Source organism: Pipistrellus hanaki (genome assembly GCF_964339955.1).
Source record: "Pipistrellus hanaki genome assembly, chromosome: 15".
NCBI lineage: Eukaryota > Metazoa > Chordata > Mammalia > Chiroptera > Vespertilionidae > Pipistrellus > Pipistrellus hanaki.
Window position 1 is genome coordinate 1,258,516 of NC_140517.1, and position 17,022 is coordinate 1,275,537.

At 58.8% G+C, this 17,022-nt stretch overlaps 1 protein-coding gene across 1 annotated transcript; it reads right to left on the reverse strand.

The window, feature by feature from the left end:
* Window positions 1-91: 91 nt before the first annotated feature.
* On the reverse strand, window positions 92-17,018 carry VPS35 (VPS35 retromer complex component). The gene is made up of 17 exons (XM_084905482.1): window positions 16,961-17,018; window positions 12,906-13,004; window positions 12,492-12,588; window positions 11,940-12,063; window positions 11,398-11,580; window positions 9,880-10,093; window positions 8,656-8,739; window positions 7,902-8,011; window positions 7,068-7,164; window positions 6,816-6,964; window positions 5,356-5,563; window positions 4,958-5,113; window positions 4,248-4,370; window positions 3,057-3,236; window positions 2,430-2,669; window positions 1,537-1,680; window positions 92-1,014 (listed from the first exon to the last, which is right to left on the reverse strand). Exons 1-17 carry the CDS (start codon window positions 16,961-16,963, stop codon window positions 835-837), a joined length of 2,391 nt encoding a protein of 796 aa, XP_084761608.1. The 5' UTR covers window positions 16,964-17,018; the 3' UTR covers window positions 92-834.
* Window positions 17,019-17,022: the final 4 nt, after the last annotated feature.

Genomic DNA, 17,022 nt, shown 5'->3' on the forward strand with positions numbered 1-17,022 from the left:
GAGGAGGAGCCTGCCGGTGACAGGGCTCAGCAGGCTTTGCATCCACAGCACCTGCTGGTTCCCGAATGAGTCAGAAGGAAAGAAGAGTCCGGACTGTTAATAGCAACTTTATTCTCACTGGTGCAAAAAAAAAAAAAAATTCTGAAAATGGTCTGAAGTATTTCCCCCTAAATTTACATGGAAGGTTATACATAAATTACATAGATCACAAATTTTCTATTTTATACTATTTAGAACAAAATTATTTTGATAAATATGTCAAGAGAACCACATAGGTTCTTACTGGATGGCTGAGCCCCAATATGCAAAATATAGCTTCTGGTTTGACCATGGTGCTTTAGATCCTCACACATGCATTAATATATTCTAGTTTTAGGGAAAATACTAGACAGGGCCTCACCCTGCACATAGGGAGGAGCCCGGCTGAACGTCACATACAGTATTCCTTTCGTCTACCTCACTCTGGACTAGCAAACAGAGAGACAGACTTCCGGCCGAGTTAGTGCTCCCAGCGATGAGGAAATGACACAGCCAACATGGGACAGGACAGGGAGGGGGAAGGAGAGCTTCATCAGTAGCCGAGAGTGGTTTCTGGATAACTCTGTTTTGTTTTTTTACAATCACGGTAATTTTAAATAGCAAATCATGCCAGCTGGGTGATGAGCCGACCTGCACACTTATGAAGTGAATAACTTTATTAAGTCTCGGAGGTGAGTGTCCGGAGGCGCCGGTCACACGTCACAGGGAAGAGACGAGGCCTGCCGCAGCCTTTCTGAAGGCACAATCGAGGGAGGCGGCCGCAGCCCGCACCCTGGCTGTGCGGGGCGCCCTCCCTCACAGGACGAGGCCCTCGTAGATGGGCCCCTCGGACTCCGGGGACTCGCGCCGCAGACGCAGGTGCTCCAGCGTGTTGTGGAAGTGCTTGTTGATCTGCTCCGTCTCCTCGCTGGACTCCAGGTTGGGGAGGTCCTCTCGGATCTTCTGGATAAGCTGGTTCAAAACCTGAATTGTGACCTGCAAGCAACGTGCACACGCTCACGACCCAGCACCACCGCACAGGGTCAAAGGTCACTTAAGGAAAACATTCTGAGGAGCTCGTGTTCCTCTCACCAATTACCAGAGTGATCATGAAAAGAAAGAGATGAGAGCAGGGTTCCTGCTGAAGCTACAACTATGAGCTAGTCATAAAAAAGGGGGGGAGGGGAGTAATTAAAAAATACAGAGCCTCGTGAACCAGTAAGAGAACAGCAGCAAAACAGGATTTAACTACAAATCCTCATTCCTCCTTCGGGAATCATTCTAGCTTGTACGTGATGACAAGGCAGCCTCCTAGGTAAGTCGTTTGGTGTCTTAGACAGGCAGTGGCTGTTTTTACAAAACATCCCTCAGCAAACGCGATGCCCGCATGGACAGGGCGGCATTCAGAGACTCAGAGACCAGGAGGTGGACTCGCCCAGCCTGAGCCTTGTCAACAGGACGACGGTGTCAGGACGCACACCGCGCACCACCCCCCTGAGGGCAGGGCAGGGCACTCACCGCGTCGTTCTCCTTCTCGTAGAAGTAGATGTATCTGTTGAGGATCTCTATGAAGAGCTGCACCTGCAGCGAGGGGTCCATGCACTGGTTGGCGATCTTCAGGGCTTTCTTCAGGCACTCCATGACCCTCTTGCCGCCGTGCGGCTGAATGGGGGGGGGGGGGGGGGCGTGTTAACGAGATCAATGTTTCACGAACACCCAGCCCACAGGGACATACACACAACTCTATGCGCCTTGCTCATGTTCTAAAGGACAAAGGACTCTAATCTTCCTTGTCTAAAGCACGCAGCTATGTTTTAAAGCAAACAGGTCCCTTGCTTTGCGTGTTTATGTTCACACCCAGCACACGCGGAGACGTTGTGGGTTCCAGACCTCGATAAAGCGAGCGTTGCAGTAAAAAGGAGCTGCGTCAGCCTCCTCAGCAGCCACTAATGATAAGAGGAAGCAGAGGGGGAGAGGGAGACGGGATGGCCGTGGGCGGAGCAGTCAGCGCACACAGCAATCCCGTCCCAATACACGGTGCAGGGCAGGGCACCCCGGCATGGCAGCAGGACACCACGAGCACAGGTCACGCCACCACGTGGGAGGTCAGGAACAGGCCTGACACACGGAGCCGCGGAACGGCGCCCCCGTGGGCTGGACGCTCTGCAGAGCCAGCAGCCGCGCTGAGCAGGCGGGCCTGGGCACGGTGTGTCTGCTGAAGGCAGCAGCATCGCCCCGCGGTTTGTTAGTCTCTAAGCGGAAGCAGGCGTCCGCAGGATGTCGCTCTATACATTCCTTTCCTTCCGCTCCTTCACCGGAGCAGTGCTCCTGTTCCCGCGCGGCTTCCTGGCCTCCAGCGCCTCGCCTCCAGGCACAGCCCGTCGCCCGCGCTCCCTCCCTCCATCCCTCACCTCCTCCCCGTTCTTGTCGGTGTTCCGGCCCGGCCAGAAGAGGTGGGCGCAGGTGCTCACGGCGCGGCCCTGGTCAGGCTTCTTCAGGAGCTTGGAGGCGGCGAGCGCGCACTGCGTCCTCAGCGGCTCGTGGTTCTCCTCGCCGAAGCACTTCATCCTCTCGAACGTGCCGATGATCAGCGTGATGGCCGCCAGCTGGGCCTTGGAGTCACTGATCTCGTCCTCGTACAGGGAGAACGCCTGGCGGGCAGAGCGGGGCCTGTAGGTGCCAGCCATGCCCGTGGGCACCGCCCAGGCAGGCCCACCATCCCCCGCCCTCCGGAGGCCTCCCGCAGGCCCGGAGGGGCCGTGCGGCCGGGAGAGGCAGGAGCAGGGGATGCTGACCGGCTGCAGCAGGAAGGCGGGCTCAGCTGCTGCTCAGCCCAGGCCTCCCCATCCGAAGGGGCGAAGGGCTTCCCCCAAGAATTCTGCCAGGACCGTGGGAACCGAGGCTCACCAGCACCCGTAGCTGAGGGTCTCCCTCTCCGAACGGTCCCTGTGGCCACAGCACTAAGGTCCCAAGCCGAGGGAGGGAGGAGGCAGCCTGGCACCACCCAGGCAGCTGAACCAGAGGGGGCAGCTCTTCACCTGGGACATGAACTCATACGCGACTGTCTCGTGGTTCTCGAAGCCGATCTCGCCGGCCGCCAGGGCGCCCTGCAGGAACAGCCGCAGCGGCAGCTCCGCCAGCTCGGCCTTGATCAGCGCGCTGATGGTCTGGTGGGCGAAGGAGAAGATCTTCTGGCACTTCTTCTCCCACTTGTCGTCCTGCAACACGAAGCCGGCTGCTTACCGCAGGTCCGGTGGGCGCGCTCCGGGACTCTCACTGAACGTGAGCCTCCAGGACACACCGGGCACAGGCCTCAGCAGTTTCCTCACCGCCCTTCCAGCTCCCAGTGCACTCCTTACATACTAGGCATCTGTTCTCTCTCTTCAGAAAAGCAACACATGCCACATTTGGACAAAATGAGAAAAATAAACAAAAAAAGATTTGTGAAAATTAAAACCATCCCTAAATCTATCGCCAGCAATAATCCCTGATAACACTTTCTTTCTTCTTGGCAAATGTAACGTGACGGGGACCTTGTACACAGTCCTGCTTTCTGCTTTACAGCAGCTGATAAATGATGGGTCCAGCCCTTCCTGGTGGGCTCAGCAGAGAAAGCATCAGCTTGTGGACTGAAGGGTCTCAGGTTCAATTCCCGTCAAGGGTTCATGCCTGGGATGTGGGCTCAATCCCCAATAGGGGGCGTGCAGGAGGCAGCAGACCAATGATTCTCATCATTAATGTTCCTCCCTCTCTCTCTCTCTGAATTTAGTAAAAATGTATTTTAACAATAAAAATTGAAAAAATTAAAAAGGAAGCAAACCACCCACAATGGGTCCAACTCCGAGACGCCTCGATGGGGGCTCGTGGCGAGGGACAGGCCGGCCTCCCAGGGCAGAGCTGCCCCACCTACACGCCTGCAGCCCTGCCCGTGTGGCCACTACGCCGCGGAGCCTGGGCGTGCAGCCGCTCTGTCAGACTGAGGACCGAGGCAACTGGGTAGGACTCGGGTCTCAGAGGGAACTTCCTACACGGGGCTGCTCCGAGCACACACACAGCCCAGCTGAGCTCTCACTTTCGCGCCCTCGGCCGGTGCCTGATCTGCCAGCATCACTGCGGGGCGGGAGAACGAGAGCCGCTGTCTGCTCGTGCAGTGGCTGTTCCTATAGAAACACACTAAGTGCACACGGGGGGGGGGGGGGGGGGCACAGCACACTGAGACGCACACCCACCACTTTGGAGTTCTGCTTGTAGCGGAAGGCCAGCTGGTAGGCGGCGAACACCAGGGGCGGCAGCGTGAAGCGGATCCGCTGGTTCCCACCAGCTCCGAAGTGCTTCCGTGCCGTGTTTAAAATCTGGTGAAACACCGCAATGCCCTCAGTCTTCTCTGCACCCGGACTCACCACTGTCCAATCAGAGGCAGCACTGGGCCTCTCACGGCTGCCAGCCCCACTGCGGCCCACACACCTCTGACCTCGCAGGCATGTCACCCGACACACAGGAACCCCCCTCACGGACGGGGCTCCGAGAGGCTGCAGGCCACCGTCAGGGCAGAGGGCTGCACCGTCCCCCTGAGCGTGTGCAGGAAGCACAGTGCCGGGAGAGGCGCTAAGGAGATTCCATCCCATTCCAAGGTGGCAGCACCACTCACACCTGCAAACCTGACTACAGGATTGCTCTTATGCTTTAGCAACAGTTAAAAGGATATGGACGTGGAAGGATTCCTAGACACCCAACTAGGGAAGACTTAAGAAGTCTTCAAGAGGAGCCGAGCTCCAGACACTACAAACAATGTTTATCAGGAGAGGAAAGTCTACGGACTCCACTTCGTCTCTCATCAGCCGCCATTCTTTCCAACCCTCCTCCGGCCCGCTGCGTGACCGAGAGCCACGCCTGTGCCTGCTTCCCGGGCACGCAGGGCGCAGGGAGAGCTGACTCGTACCAGGTACTGCTGGTCGGGGTCCTCAGACCGCAGGAGGTGGATGAACCTGCCCACGAGGCTCTGCTCGTCGGCAAAGTCCTCGGGGTCAGGGTCCTCCGCGGGCTGATCGGGCTGGTCCTGGATCAGCGTGGAGACGAGGTTCATTATGGCGTCCACCTGTACGTGAGACAGAGACCCGGTGAAGCCATCGCCAGAAAAAGCTGCTGTCCAGGCTTCCAGTGGGCGGTCCCCCAGTACCCACAATGCACTTTGTCCCAGAAGCAAGGATGGGCAGGCGGCACCGGCCTCGTCCGCAGGCTGCGGCAGAGGTCAGGCAGCGCGGGCCCCCTTCCTCGTGCACCTCCACCCGACTGACAACGAGAGCCACTCGCAGCCGCCGCATGGTGGCGCCGGCTCACCTGGTCCTGAGAGACGATCTCCGTGTTGTAGTCCAGCACGTTGCTGAGCACATAGCAGCTCATGCTCTTCCGGGACTCGTAGTCGAAGTACTCGAAGAGCGGGTGGAAGTGCCTCAGCTTCAGCACGGTCAGCACGTTGTTGTAGGCGTCCACGGGGATCTTCAGGAGCCTGGTGAGCTCCTTGGACACGGCGCTGCTGGTGGCGATGCTGGAAGGCAGGGAAGGGGGCGGCCTCACTGCGCAGAACCAGCTCCCGCACAGGCGGCGGTGCGCAGGGCCGTCTGCACCTCTCACCGGCACAGAGAGGGGCCGGCCCCGGCCACCGCCCCCACGCCGATGCCCTCCTCCCGGGACACCCTCCTCCCGGGATGCGTGTCCTGACACGAGTCTTCACCTCCTAACGTCCTAGTGGCAACAATGGCCTCAGAAATGCCGGCTGCGGAGCTGGAGGCTAAATGACTGTCTGGAACTCGCTGTTTCTGAGGGAGGGTGGGAGCGGCAGCTCGGTCCCCGGGGCGGCCGGTAAGTGCTGTGAGCACCACAAAGGTAAGTGGGAGAAAAACCAGGCCAAACGAGCAAGTCCACCGACCAGGAGGACCACCAACTCCCGCTTCTGCGTCAGACGGTGGGGACTCGGGACAAGCGGCTGGGTTTCAGGCAGCAGCCTGTGGAGCTTTGGTGGAGACAGAGGGGCAGCGGCCGCTTAGAGAATTGTAGAGATCGGGATTTCTAAGTCTTCATTTTACCTAATTTTACTTTAAAATTCACTTAGTAAAGGAAGATACAGAGACATCAGTGTTATCAGTCAAGATCTGAAATGCTTGTCAGGTCACACAAAAAAAGGCCCAGACCCAAGGGAAGAGGGGCCAGGAAGAGGTGCAAGAAAAGCAACCCTCCTGCTGCAGCGAGCCCCTGGAGACGAAAGGAGACCCCTGGAGGCGGAAGGAGACCCCTGGAGGGGAAGGGAGGCCCCTGGAGGCCGAGGGAGACCCCTGGAGGCGGAGGGAGGCCGCCGGAGGCCAAGCGAGGCCCCCGGAGGCGAAGGGAGGTCCCTGGAGGCGGAGGGAGGGCGAGGCATGAAGTGGAACATGAGGTGGAAGAGTGATACAGAGTGAGGGCCAGCTGGACCCACCTCAGCAACAGAGGGCGGGACAGGAAGGGACCACTGAGAAAGACAAAGGGCTCGTAAGTGCCCACAGTGGCCACTAGAGGGTGCCGCAGGCCTGGCAGAGCTCCGCTAAAGCGGCTCTTAAGTCTTCTCTCCTTGATGGCATCGAAGCTCAAAACGGGGGATCGCAAACCTCCTTACCGTCCACACCTGACATCCTGCACACGCCTCCTTTTCCCAGCCTATCCATTGCTTGGAACCCCTTCCTTCTCGGGGAGCTGCTGCTTGGCACAGAGTCCCCCTCGGGTTAAGAACGAACTTGTTCGTCACACCGAAGAGTGGACTGACTTACTGCTCCAGGTTGAGCTTGTTGAAGATCTCCACCGTGGTCTCCAGCACCTTGTCCACGTAGTCCACACGGTCCGGGTAGCACTTCATCGCCAGGTTGATGAGCGACACTTGTAGAGACACGACGTCCTCCGAGGGCATGTCCTGTCTGGACTGCGGAGGGGAGAGCACGGGATTGGTCAGTCAGTCAGTCACACGGGGCCTCCCTCCCGCTGGGGCTCGGGGCTCGGGGCCCGCACGGCGGCCCCACACCCACCTGGATCACGGTGGCCACCTGCTGGGAGAAGATGTCGAAGAGCTTGATGTCTGCGGGGATGCCGGGCCCGTCCTCGCGGTGCGCGAACAGCGCCAACCTGGGGCAGACGGCCTGGTTAGGGCGGGCGGGGTGGGTCCGAGGACATGCCTGCCTCACGCCTGCCCCACCTCCTGCGGGGGTCTTTCTCCGGGAGCAGAAAGGGCTTGAAAAGGACGGATGCAGCCGACACTTCCTCACTCCCTTTTACCTAAACAGTCTGCCGGGAAGCCCTACTTCCCTGCAATCCCACTTCTCCCAAACGTGGTGCCACACAGAAATGGGTTCTCAACAGGCCAATGCTGCCAAACTCTTTGAAGCCTGCTTAAGCAGATATGGACAGAAATGCATTAAGGAGACGGATGTATTCATCAGAAAGATTATAAAGGATAATCTTTAGCCCGGCCGGTGTGGCTCAGTGATTGTGCATTGACCTGTGAACCAGGAGGTCACAGTTAGATTCCTGGCCAGGGCTCCATTCCCAGTGGAGGGCATGCAGGAGGCAGTCAATCAATGACTCTCATCATTGATGTTTCCCCTCTCTCTCCCTCACCCTTCCTCTCTGACATCAATAAAAAGATATTTCTATATGTGTATGTTCTCTCATGCTTCTGCACAATTAAACGCGAAGCCTCTTTCCTGCTAAGTGAGGGGAGCACTGGTCGGTACCGGCGCTTCCGGAACTAGACGTGTACGTGGCAGGCGCTGCGTAGTAACGCGGGAGCGGGAGTGACGCAGGACGGCGTCTCCCGTGTCACTGGAGCTCAGCGCGTTGGCCCTCCGGCCCCGGAGCCTCACCTGTCGATCAGCGCGATGATGATGTTCTTCACGTTCACGTTCTGGTGCAGCTCGGCGCAGGCCCGGAGGAAAGGGTTCAGGGTCTGCAGGTGGAACTCGTCGGGGAAAACCTGAAAACCGAGCCAGAGCTGACTGGACAGCAAACACAGCTCACGTCAGCCTCTGGACTGGCTCGCGGTACTCAGAGTTCGAACTCGTGGGAGAGACTGCTTCCGTCTCGAGGACCAAATTAAAAAACGCTAAGCTCTCCACCATAAGCCAGACAGACCGGTCCACTAACCACAGGCACCCACACTCCGCTGCGCCCAACGAGACCTGGGAACGGGAGGTTCGCTCTCTGACACTTGGGGGAAAACAGAGACCACATGTTAGCGGCAGGAGAAAGGAATTCTTTATTCACCAAAGCCCATTTCTCCTCTGTCAAGGTTTTTTTTTTAAAAAAATGAAAATGAATGAACTATAAAGTGGGTTGTTTAAAAAAAAACACATAAATTGCCCTAGCCAGTTTGGCTCTGTAGATAGAGCGTCAGCCTGCGAACTGAAAGGTCCCAGGTTTTATTCTGGTCAAGGGCATATACCCGGGTTGTGGGCTTGATCCCCAGTGGGGGACTTGCAAGAGGCAGCCCATCCATGATTCTCTCTCATTATGGGTGTTTTTATCCCTTGCTCCCTCTTCTTTTCTCTTTGAAATAAATAAAAATATACATTTTTTAAAAACTCTTTAAAAAGACATAAAGGAAGTGCTATCACTTACCTGGATAATACACTCCATGAGGTATTCTTGAGCCAAAGCATCCCGACAATTCACGACCTGCTCCAATATGCCGGTCAAGACGATCTGAGAGAAAAGTAAGAGATAAAGGATGATTTTCAAAATCTTAGGTCACCTCTCTAGTAACACACTTGGACTATTAATTTAAAAATCGTATTTTAGATTTTTCTCATTCTTGCTTCATTTCTAGATTAAAATTTTATAGCCCGGCTGGCATGGCTCAGTAGTTGAGCATCAACCTCTGAACCAGGAGGTCACTGTTAGATTCCTGGTCAGGGGACATGCCTGGGTTGTGGACTCAATCCCTAGACAGGGGCGTGCAAGAGACAGCCAATCAATGATTTTCTCTCTCTCTCTCTCTTTCCCTTCTTCTCTGAAATCAATGAAAATATATATTTTAAAAATTTTTATAGAATTAAAAACTGTGTTTCTATTTCCTCTGTGTAAAAAAAAAAAAAAAATCAATATTTTTTTAAAAAGAAATCTCTAACCCAAGGTTAGAGAGATTTCCTTTATGTTTTCTTCTAAAAATTTTATAAGATTTTAGGTTTAAGTCTCTGGCGCATTTTTTAGTTTTTTTTTATGTGGTATGAGGCAGGGTCACAGGTCGGGGGTTTTGTCTGCATACAGATGTCTGTATTCCAGAACCATCTGTTGTAAAGGCTGCTTCTGTGCCTTTATGAATAGTTGATTATAGTCTGTGGTTTATTCCGGGTTGCTGACTCCAGGGGTCACAGCCTCGCTGGCCTGTAAGTTGCCGCCACCCGCCTGTGCCCGCCTCAGCATGCCAGCCAGGGGCACAGCAGTTCCAGGCGGCAGAGGGGACAGTATCTACTCTCCGATGCTTCACAGAAAAAGTCTGTGGCTCCTGCTTCCTCTCCTCCCACTTAGGTGCTTATCCCTCCCCCCGAGCCGTATTAGCGTACGTAGCTCTGCGGTAAACCTCCAGCAAAATACAGTTAGTTCATCACAATTCAAAAAGGGAAACTGTAATATTCAACCTTCCGCTCCACACAGACTCAACACGCATATTTTGGTCTAAGTCTTCTTAGACGTCATTGAACGACAACATCCCCGTTTAAACCAGACTCCAGGGACACCGCGGGCAGGAGAGGGGGCAGCGCAGAGACGACACCGCGGGCAGGAGGAGAGGGGGCAGCGCGGAGACGACACCGCGGGCAGGAGGAGAGGGGGCAGCGCGGACACCTGCTTGTAGCGCTCCACGTTGACGCCCTCCAGCTGGCTGAGCCGCACCAGGTTGGTGCCCACCAGGATGCGCAGCTCCTGCCGCTCCCGCTCCCGCTTCTCCCGGTCGCGGCTGTGGCCCTGGTGCTGCATGCGCACCCACAGCTTGTTCATCTCGGCGAAGTTGAGGAGCACGAAGTCCATGGAGTCGCTGATGTCGCCCGTCGTCTCTTCACTGCAGGGAGACGGGGAGACCTTCGCACACGGGGCCACGTCACGGCCACGCTCCCGCCACCTCCCTCCGTGCTCCTCCCTGACCCCCTCTAACGCCCCGGCTGATCAAAGGCTTCCGACCCCCAGCTCAGCGCTCCGTTTCCAGGGGACAAACTCCGGGGAATGCCGGGAGAGGACCCAGCACGCCAGCTGTTACCGGGACAGAACACTGCCCAGCGCCTTCCCCGCACCAACCACAGCTCCGTTAGCGCCAAAGCCTAACTCGCCTGGCACAACGAACCGGTAACTACATCACCGAATTGTTAAACAGTTTACAGTACAATTGGAAGGTAAGCTTAGCAAGGAGGGGAGAGATCATGTGTTTCCTGCCTGTTCTTACACCTCCTAAGATGGGGAACTTGATTTTCAAACCCTTTTTACCAGTCACTTGATTAATCTTCAAAACTGGGAGTAGAATCATAATAAAGCAAATAGCCTCTACACGGCTAAGCCTGTGTTTGCTCTGGTTGTTCACATCTCGTGTGTGTGCAGAGATCACGGAAACCATTCTGTTCTAGGGAACTGGCAGGCCAGCCCATCCACCGTACGAACAGACAGACATGCAGGGAACAGCAGGAAAACTGGGTGGTTCGTGGAAAACATTAAGCATTAAGCGTCATTATTCCCAAACAGAACGCAGTTAACAAGCCATCTTTCCGAAGTCTACCGAATGGAATGAGAAATGCTCTCCATCCGCCAGTGAGAAAGGCAGGTCCTAGTGATGCTCAGGCATCCCTGTCTGCGGCACGTGCCCGTCTCAGGACACACGGAGGCCGCGTCAGAGCGCCCCGCACACACGGTCTGTCTGCAGCACGTGCCCATCATGGACACACGGAGGCCGCGTCAGAGCGCCCCGCACACACGGTCTGTCTGTGGCACGTGCCCGTCATGGACACACGGAGGCCGCGTCAGAGCGCCCCGCACACACGGTCTGTCTGCGGCACGTGCCCATCATGGACACACGGAGGCCGCGTCAGAGCGCCCCGCACACACGGTCTGTCTGCGCCACACGGAGGCCGCGTCAGAGCGCCCTGCACACACGGTCTGTCTGCGGCACGTGCCCATCACGGACACACAGAGGCCGCGTCAGAGCGCCCTGCACACACGGTCTGTCTGCGCCACACGGAGGCCGCGTCAGAGCGCCCCGCACACACGGTCTGTCTGCGGCACGTGCCTGTCATGGACACACGGAGGCCGCGTCAGAGCGCCCTGCACACACGGTCTGTCTGCGGGAGCACGGCACGCGCCCGCGGACATGGCACTCACTCGGTGGGCTCCCCCTCGTCCGGCAGGATGTTCCTGGTGCACTGCAGCAGGTAGTTACGGAGAAACAGCCCCCGCAGGGGGTGCTGCACCCCCCGGCACATCTCCACCAAGTCCTTCAGGATGTCCTTCCGGGACTGAGGGAAGGACTTGACGTACACCACGCCCACCGTGATCAGCAGGTACCTAGACGGCGAGGAGAAAGGACACGCCAGGTCAGGAATGGAGGGACGCAGCCGGCACGCTGAGTGCCACAGCTGGCACACGAGGCAGGGCCGGCTTTCTCCTGCAGGATGACAAACGTGGATGGATAGAAAACATAACCGCTGACACCCCAAAGTTACACACACACACACACACACACACACACACACCTGTAACCATCACCTTCCCAAGTATCAGGAATAATGGTCACATTCACTTTTCTAGTAGTTAAGACACTGAACAAAACACGTCCGTTTCCTTCTATTTCCAAAACCCCTTGTTGCTCTAGCGGAGCCGTGAAACGATCGCCCCTGCAAGGCCCCCAGAGGGCCCTGACTTACAGCCGCGGGATGATGTTGCCCGCGTACTGCACCAGCTCGTACAGGTCCGCCACCTTCCGCCCTTTGGCGAACTCGTCCGTCAGGTAGACCTCCAGGTAGTGCAGCTCGTCAGAAATGGCCATATCTTCCCGCAGGTTAAGGCTCACACAGAACCAGGCCAGGCGAGCGGCCTGGACCCGCGGCGGCCGCTCAGCCAGGGCGCCATCTGAGAACACGGCCGAGGAGCTATGTCTGGGGGGCAAGGCAGACGGAACAGGGGCCCTCAGTCTGCTGGCGGGTTTGACAGGCACATCTCAGACCCCTTCCCCTGCGGGTCCTGCAGACAGGGTCGGAGCGGTAAGTAAAGAGCCAGCGCCCAGTGCCCTCAGGAAGCCTCTGGAAACTGAGGCACAACACAGCACTGAAGGAGGAAGACTCAGAAGGGCCTCTGACCCGGGTTTCTTCCTGTCACTCAGCACCCCTGCCTGGGGAGGGCGCTGTCCGCGAAGACAGCGATGACACGCTCCGGGACACGCAGGAGCCAAGGCCCGGTGCCCTCCCACCAAAGGATACAGAGCTCGTAGTAGCTCTTGGGCGACAGCATGGAGGTCCGGAGCTCGCCCAGCATGTTGGACGCGTGCTTCAGGGCGTCCATGAGCTTGTTCTTGTCCTGGAGGAGGAGGGACGTGATGAGGAGCGGGCCTGGCACACCCGGACTCGGTTAGGGAACGCCCCCGCCCAGTGCTGGTGACAACACTGACCAGCGCCGCCCCCAGCACCGAGCCCTCTCTGCGGAGGGTGCCGCAGAGGGCCAGCAGGCGCAGGGCTCAGCGAGCCGACGGCCCGGCAGACCTGCAGCCCAACCCGCGGCTGCGGCCCGCGCGCAGACTCGGCTCCGGCGACCAGGAAGCGGACACCGAGCTGCGGGGCAGGACGCTGTCCTGGCAATGGCGCCGCCACAGCTCCCGGACCCCGGCTGCCGCTTACCAGGCACCTCTTCATCTGGAAGGACTGCACCTTCACGGCCTGCACAGCCTCATCCAGCAGCTTCTCCTGCTCGTCCTGCGGGGACTGCTGTGTCGTAGGCTGCAAAGCAAGGAGCGCTCCGTGAGTCTCACCCGCACGCTCTTCTCACAGCTCGGTGTTCCTACAGCTTCCCAGGGCCTTCCCCGGGTTTCCCGCAAGGCTGGGCCCCGGGAACCTCCAAACCTCCCCTCCCACTCCGTGTCTGACACTACCACGCAGAGCCCTGTGCGGGCCCTGTGGTCAGCAGGACCCCGAGGAGGGGAGGAGGAGGAGGAGGAGGAGGAGGAGGAGGCACTGTGCAGAGATCGTACTCCCTCTCGGGGACTGGCTGAGCGTCCCCTAAAGGCGAGCCTCGAAGGACCGTGAGGCCAGTGTTCGCTGCCCGGTGCTGCTGATACACTATGACCCCCCCCAAACGCAGCCATCAGACACCACCACCTTTTCTGTATCGATGTTTCAGAGCGAGAGGAAGGGAGAGAAACACCAACATCGGCAGCTGCCTCCTGCAGCCCGTGCTGGGGACCGGGCAGGGCCTCTTGGAGCATGGACCGACGCCAACCCGAGCCACTCCAGCCGGCACCCAGCCTGCGCTTGTGAAGGCCCACGCTCCGCCCGAACCTCTGAAAGCGTTTCTCCAGCCCCCTTTCCGCCGGCGCTGCGGGCTAGTCTCAGACCAGGGAGTCGTTCATGGAACACTGACCCCCCCCCCCCCCAAGCAACACTCAACGGGGGACCAACGGCGAGAAAGAAGCTGGCTGGACTGGCCTGTAGTAGCCAAGACACTCTCCTCAGCCCCTGGCTCATCACTTCATACCACACCCACAGGGACACGGACAAAATACAGGGCGGAGCCGGAGCGGCTCCAGTTGTTGATATAAATATAGTAATTAATAATAACACAAGAGTGTAACCTGTGCTTTGCGCACTCACGGCTGTAAACCTGCCTGTATGTCCAGGCAATCTTTGCCATCAGCAAAAACCTGCTCACCACGTGAATTAGACCGGCCTGTCCAGCAGAATTAACCCCCTCCTCTCCGTGCTGCACAAACACTGTGTGTACACCTCAATCACACTGGGTCACGTTTTAATTGTAAGTGATGGTCATTTTTACAACCTTGGGACCCAACACTGCCTGACACATAATGGATATTCGTGAACGGACGAGCTGGTGTTAGAATGTTTAGAATAAACATAGTTAATAAAAAGGTACTAGAGAATCAACAGGTGAACGGACAAACCAGTGACGGTACACGTCAATAACAGAACATTCTCCAGTCACAGGAAGGAAAGCAGCAGTGACCCTCTCTGGGAGTGAACCCAGAGCACTTGTGCTAAGCGAAAGAAGCCAGACACAAAAGCCCAGATCTTGCCTGGTTCCGGGTGTGTGAAACATCCAGAACAGGCAGAGCACCCCAGAAACAGGCCGCAGTGGCTGCCAGGAGGGAGTGGGGGGTCAGTGCCGGAGGAGGGCCACAGGTCTCCGCCAGGTGACGATGTTTGGCAGCTGCACAGAGGTGGGCGACATGACCCTGTGCTAAAATGCAAGGTTTGTTTTACGTAAACTTCACCTTAATTTAAGGACTAAAGGAAAGGTGGAAACGCTACAGAATCAAGATCAAATTAACATTGGTGATCGGCCCGTTAGCTGGAGACCAAACCAGCAGCACCCTGAGTCTGCACAGGGGTAGGGTGCAGAGAAAAGCGGGGTCATTGTGAGCACAGCAATCACAAAACCCCGCTCCGGCCCACTTCCCTCCTATCAAACGGGCTCACGGAGCACTCGCTCGCTGTGATGAGGAATGAGGGAAACGCGCTTCCCCATAAGCACGGCAGAAGTGTCACCGTCACTATTACCCCCCGTGGACACAGCCCTCATCTCCGCTCGTCAGTCCGCACCGCCTGTCTGCTGGCCAATCTCTCCACTCTCGCTGCAGAGGGGCCCCGACCACACAACCAAGCCCCCTGCAAAGTGACAACCTGCTCACAAGGTGACGGGACACCGCACGCTCATGCAAGAGCTGCTGCAAGCGTGACGCACCAAAGAGCAACCGGAGGAGGGGGACAGGGGCAGGGAGGAGGGGGACAGGGGCAGGGAGGAGGGGCACAGGGGCAGGGAGGAGGGGCACAGGGGCAGGGAGGAGGGACACAGGGGCAGGGAGGAGGGGGACAGGGACAGGGAGGAGGAGGGACAGGGCAGGGAGGAGGACAGGGGTAGGGAGAAGGGGCACAGGGGCAGGGAGGAGGGACACAGGGGCAGGGAGGAGGGGGACAGGGGCAGGGAGAAGGGGCACAGGGGCAGGGAGGAGGGGGACAGGGACAGGGAGGAGGAGGACAGGGGCAGGGAGGAGGGGGAACGGAATCAGGAGGGGGAACATCACCTGCCCACGCACCGTCCGTCCCACTGGACTCCCGGGTCCTTCCCAGCTCCCAGGCAGGCCTCTCCCCGCCACCCACCGGGCACAGCATCCTCGGCCCTCCGTCCTGGGCTGCCTGCCTCCAGCTCCACCCGCCTCCTCCCCTCCAGACCCCTAAGCCCGTGAGAGGGGCGATTGCAGCGCTGAGCACAGTCCTAATGACAAGGCACACGGGTGCTGGACAAGCTGAACTGGATCCTGGAATTCCAAGATGGGAGAAGCCAAAGAGGCCAACGCTGGTTTCCTTCCTTCCTTTCTTTTTATTTATTTTTATGTTTTTATTGATTTGAGAGAGAGGAAAGAGGAGGGAGGGACAGACAGAAACATCAGCGATGAGACAGAATCATGGATGGGCTGCCTCCTACACGCCCCCCACTGGGGATGGAGCCCAAAACCCGGGCCTGTGCCCTTGACTGAGAATCCAACCGAGAATGGAACCATGACCTCCTGGTTCATAGGTCAAAGCTCAACCACCACTGAGCCATACTGGCCGGGCAGCACTGGCTTTCAAATGCAAACGTGAAGCTCAGAGCAGACGGAGGGCCCTGCCGGAGTCAGAGACAGTGACCAGACCGGCACCCGCGTTTTCTCTCCCGGTGAAACCCCCGCGCACAGGACTGAGGGTCTGGCTCCGGCTCGGAGCCCATCCGCCTGACACGGGGAGGGGGTGCATGGCGGGAGAGCCTCCCTGAAGGGCTTCCATTACAGAACACCACGTCCACACTGAAGGCTGCTGTGCGGCCCTCACTGGTGGGAAGGGAAGGCCAGGCCGTGTCCGAGGGGGCCAGTCTGTCTGCCCAGGGGGCATGTGAGGCCTCAAAACGGACCCACGGCGCCCCACGCGGACACACCCTCAGCCGTGCAGACTCGGTGACACGCCAATAAAATGCCAGTGACAGCTCGCCTCTGCGGGAACCGGGCACGGGGCACGTTTTGAGGAAGTGCCAGTCCCCCGGCCAGCAGCCGCCGCCGGGCGGGAGAAACCTGCTCCCGGCGAGGGAGCCCGGATGTGGGCACCGGGGAGGCCGGGGAGGCGCCAGGCGCCCGGGGACCGCACGCTCCTGGCCGGCGGGGAGCTCCGTCCTTCCAGGAAACTGGCGTCGGCGAGTCCCTAGAAACCGCTGGAGGCGCCGCGCTCGGGAGGCGCCGAGGCCGGCCGAGGCCGGGGTGCCGGGGCGGTCCCCCCGCGGGTGCTTCCTGCCCGGAGAGGCCGTGGGGCCGCGGACACTGCCAGGGCGGAGGTGGGACTCCGGGCGGGTCCCGGCGCCCCGGGCCCTCCGCACGCCCCCGGCCCGGCCGGACGCTCGGCCCCAGCACCCGGGCTGCACTCAGGGCAGCGGCCGCGGGCCTCCGCGGACCCCAGTGCCTGCAAGGCGGGGACACCCGGGGAGCGCCCGCCTCGGACCTCGGCCGCGCCGGGAGCCGCCGCCCACCGCGCCTGCGGCCTTCCCCGGCCTGCCCCGCACTCCGCAGGCCACGCCGGGCTGGTCGGAGCCGCGACCCGGCGGCGGGGCCCCAACTCCGCCCGCAGCGCTCCAGGGCGATGGGCGAGCGCCGGAGCGGCGAGGGGGGCCGCCCGGCCCGCCGCCCCTCGGCACTCACCATGGCGACGCCCAGACCTGCGGCTCTCAGCAGCCTCCGCGCGCCCGGCCCGCCGCGGTCAG

Excerpts from the sequence above, each read along its gene's own strand:
- VPS35 (XM_084905482.1), bottom strand. Across the intron at positions 8,740-9,879 it reads ACGTGGAGCGCTACAAGCAG|ATCGTCTTGACCGGCATATT; the intron begins GTGTCCGCGCTG and ends CTTTTCTCTCAG. Across the intron at positions 5,564-6,815 it reads AACAAGCTCAACCTGGAGCA|CATCGCCACCAGCAGCGCCG; the intron begins GTAAGTCAGTCC and ends CCTGCCTTCCAG.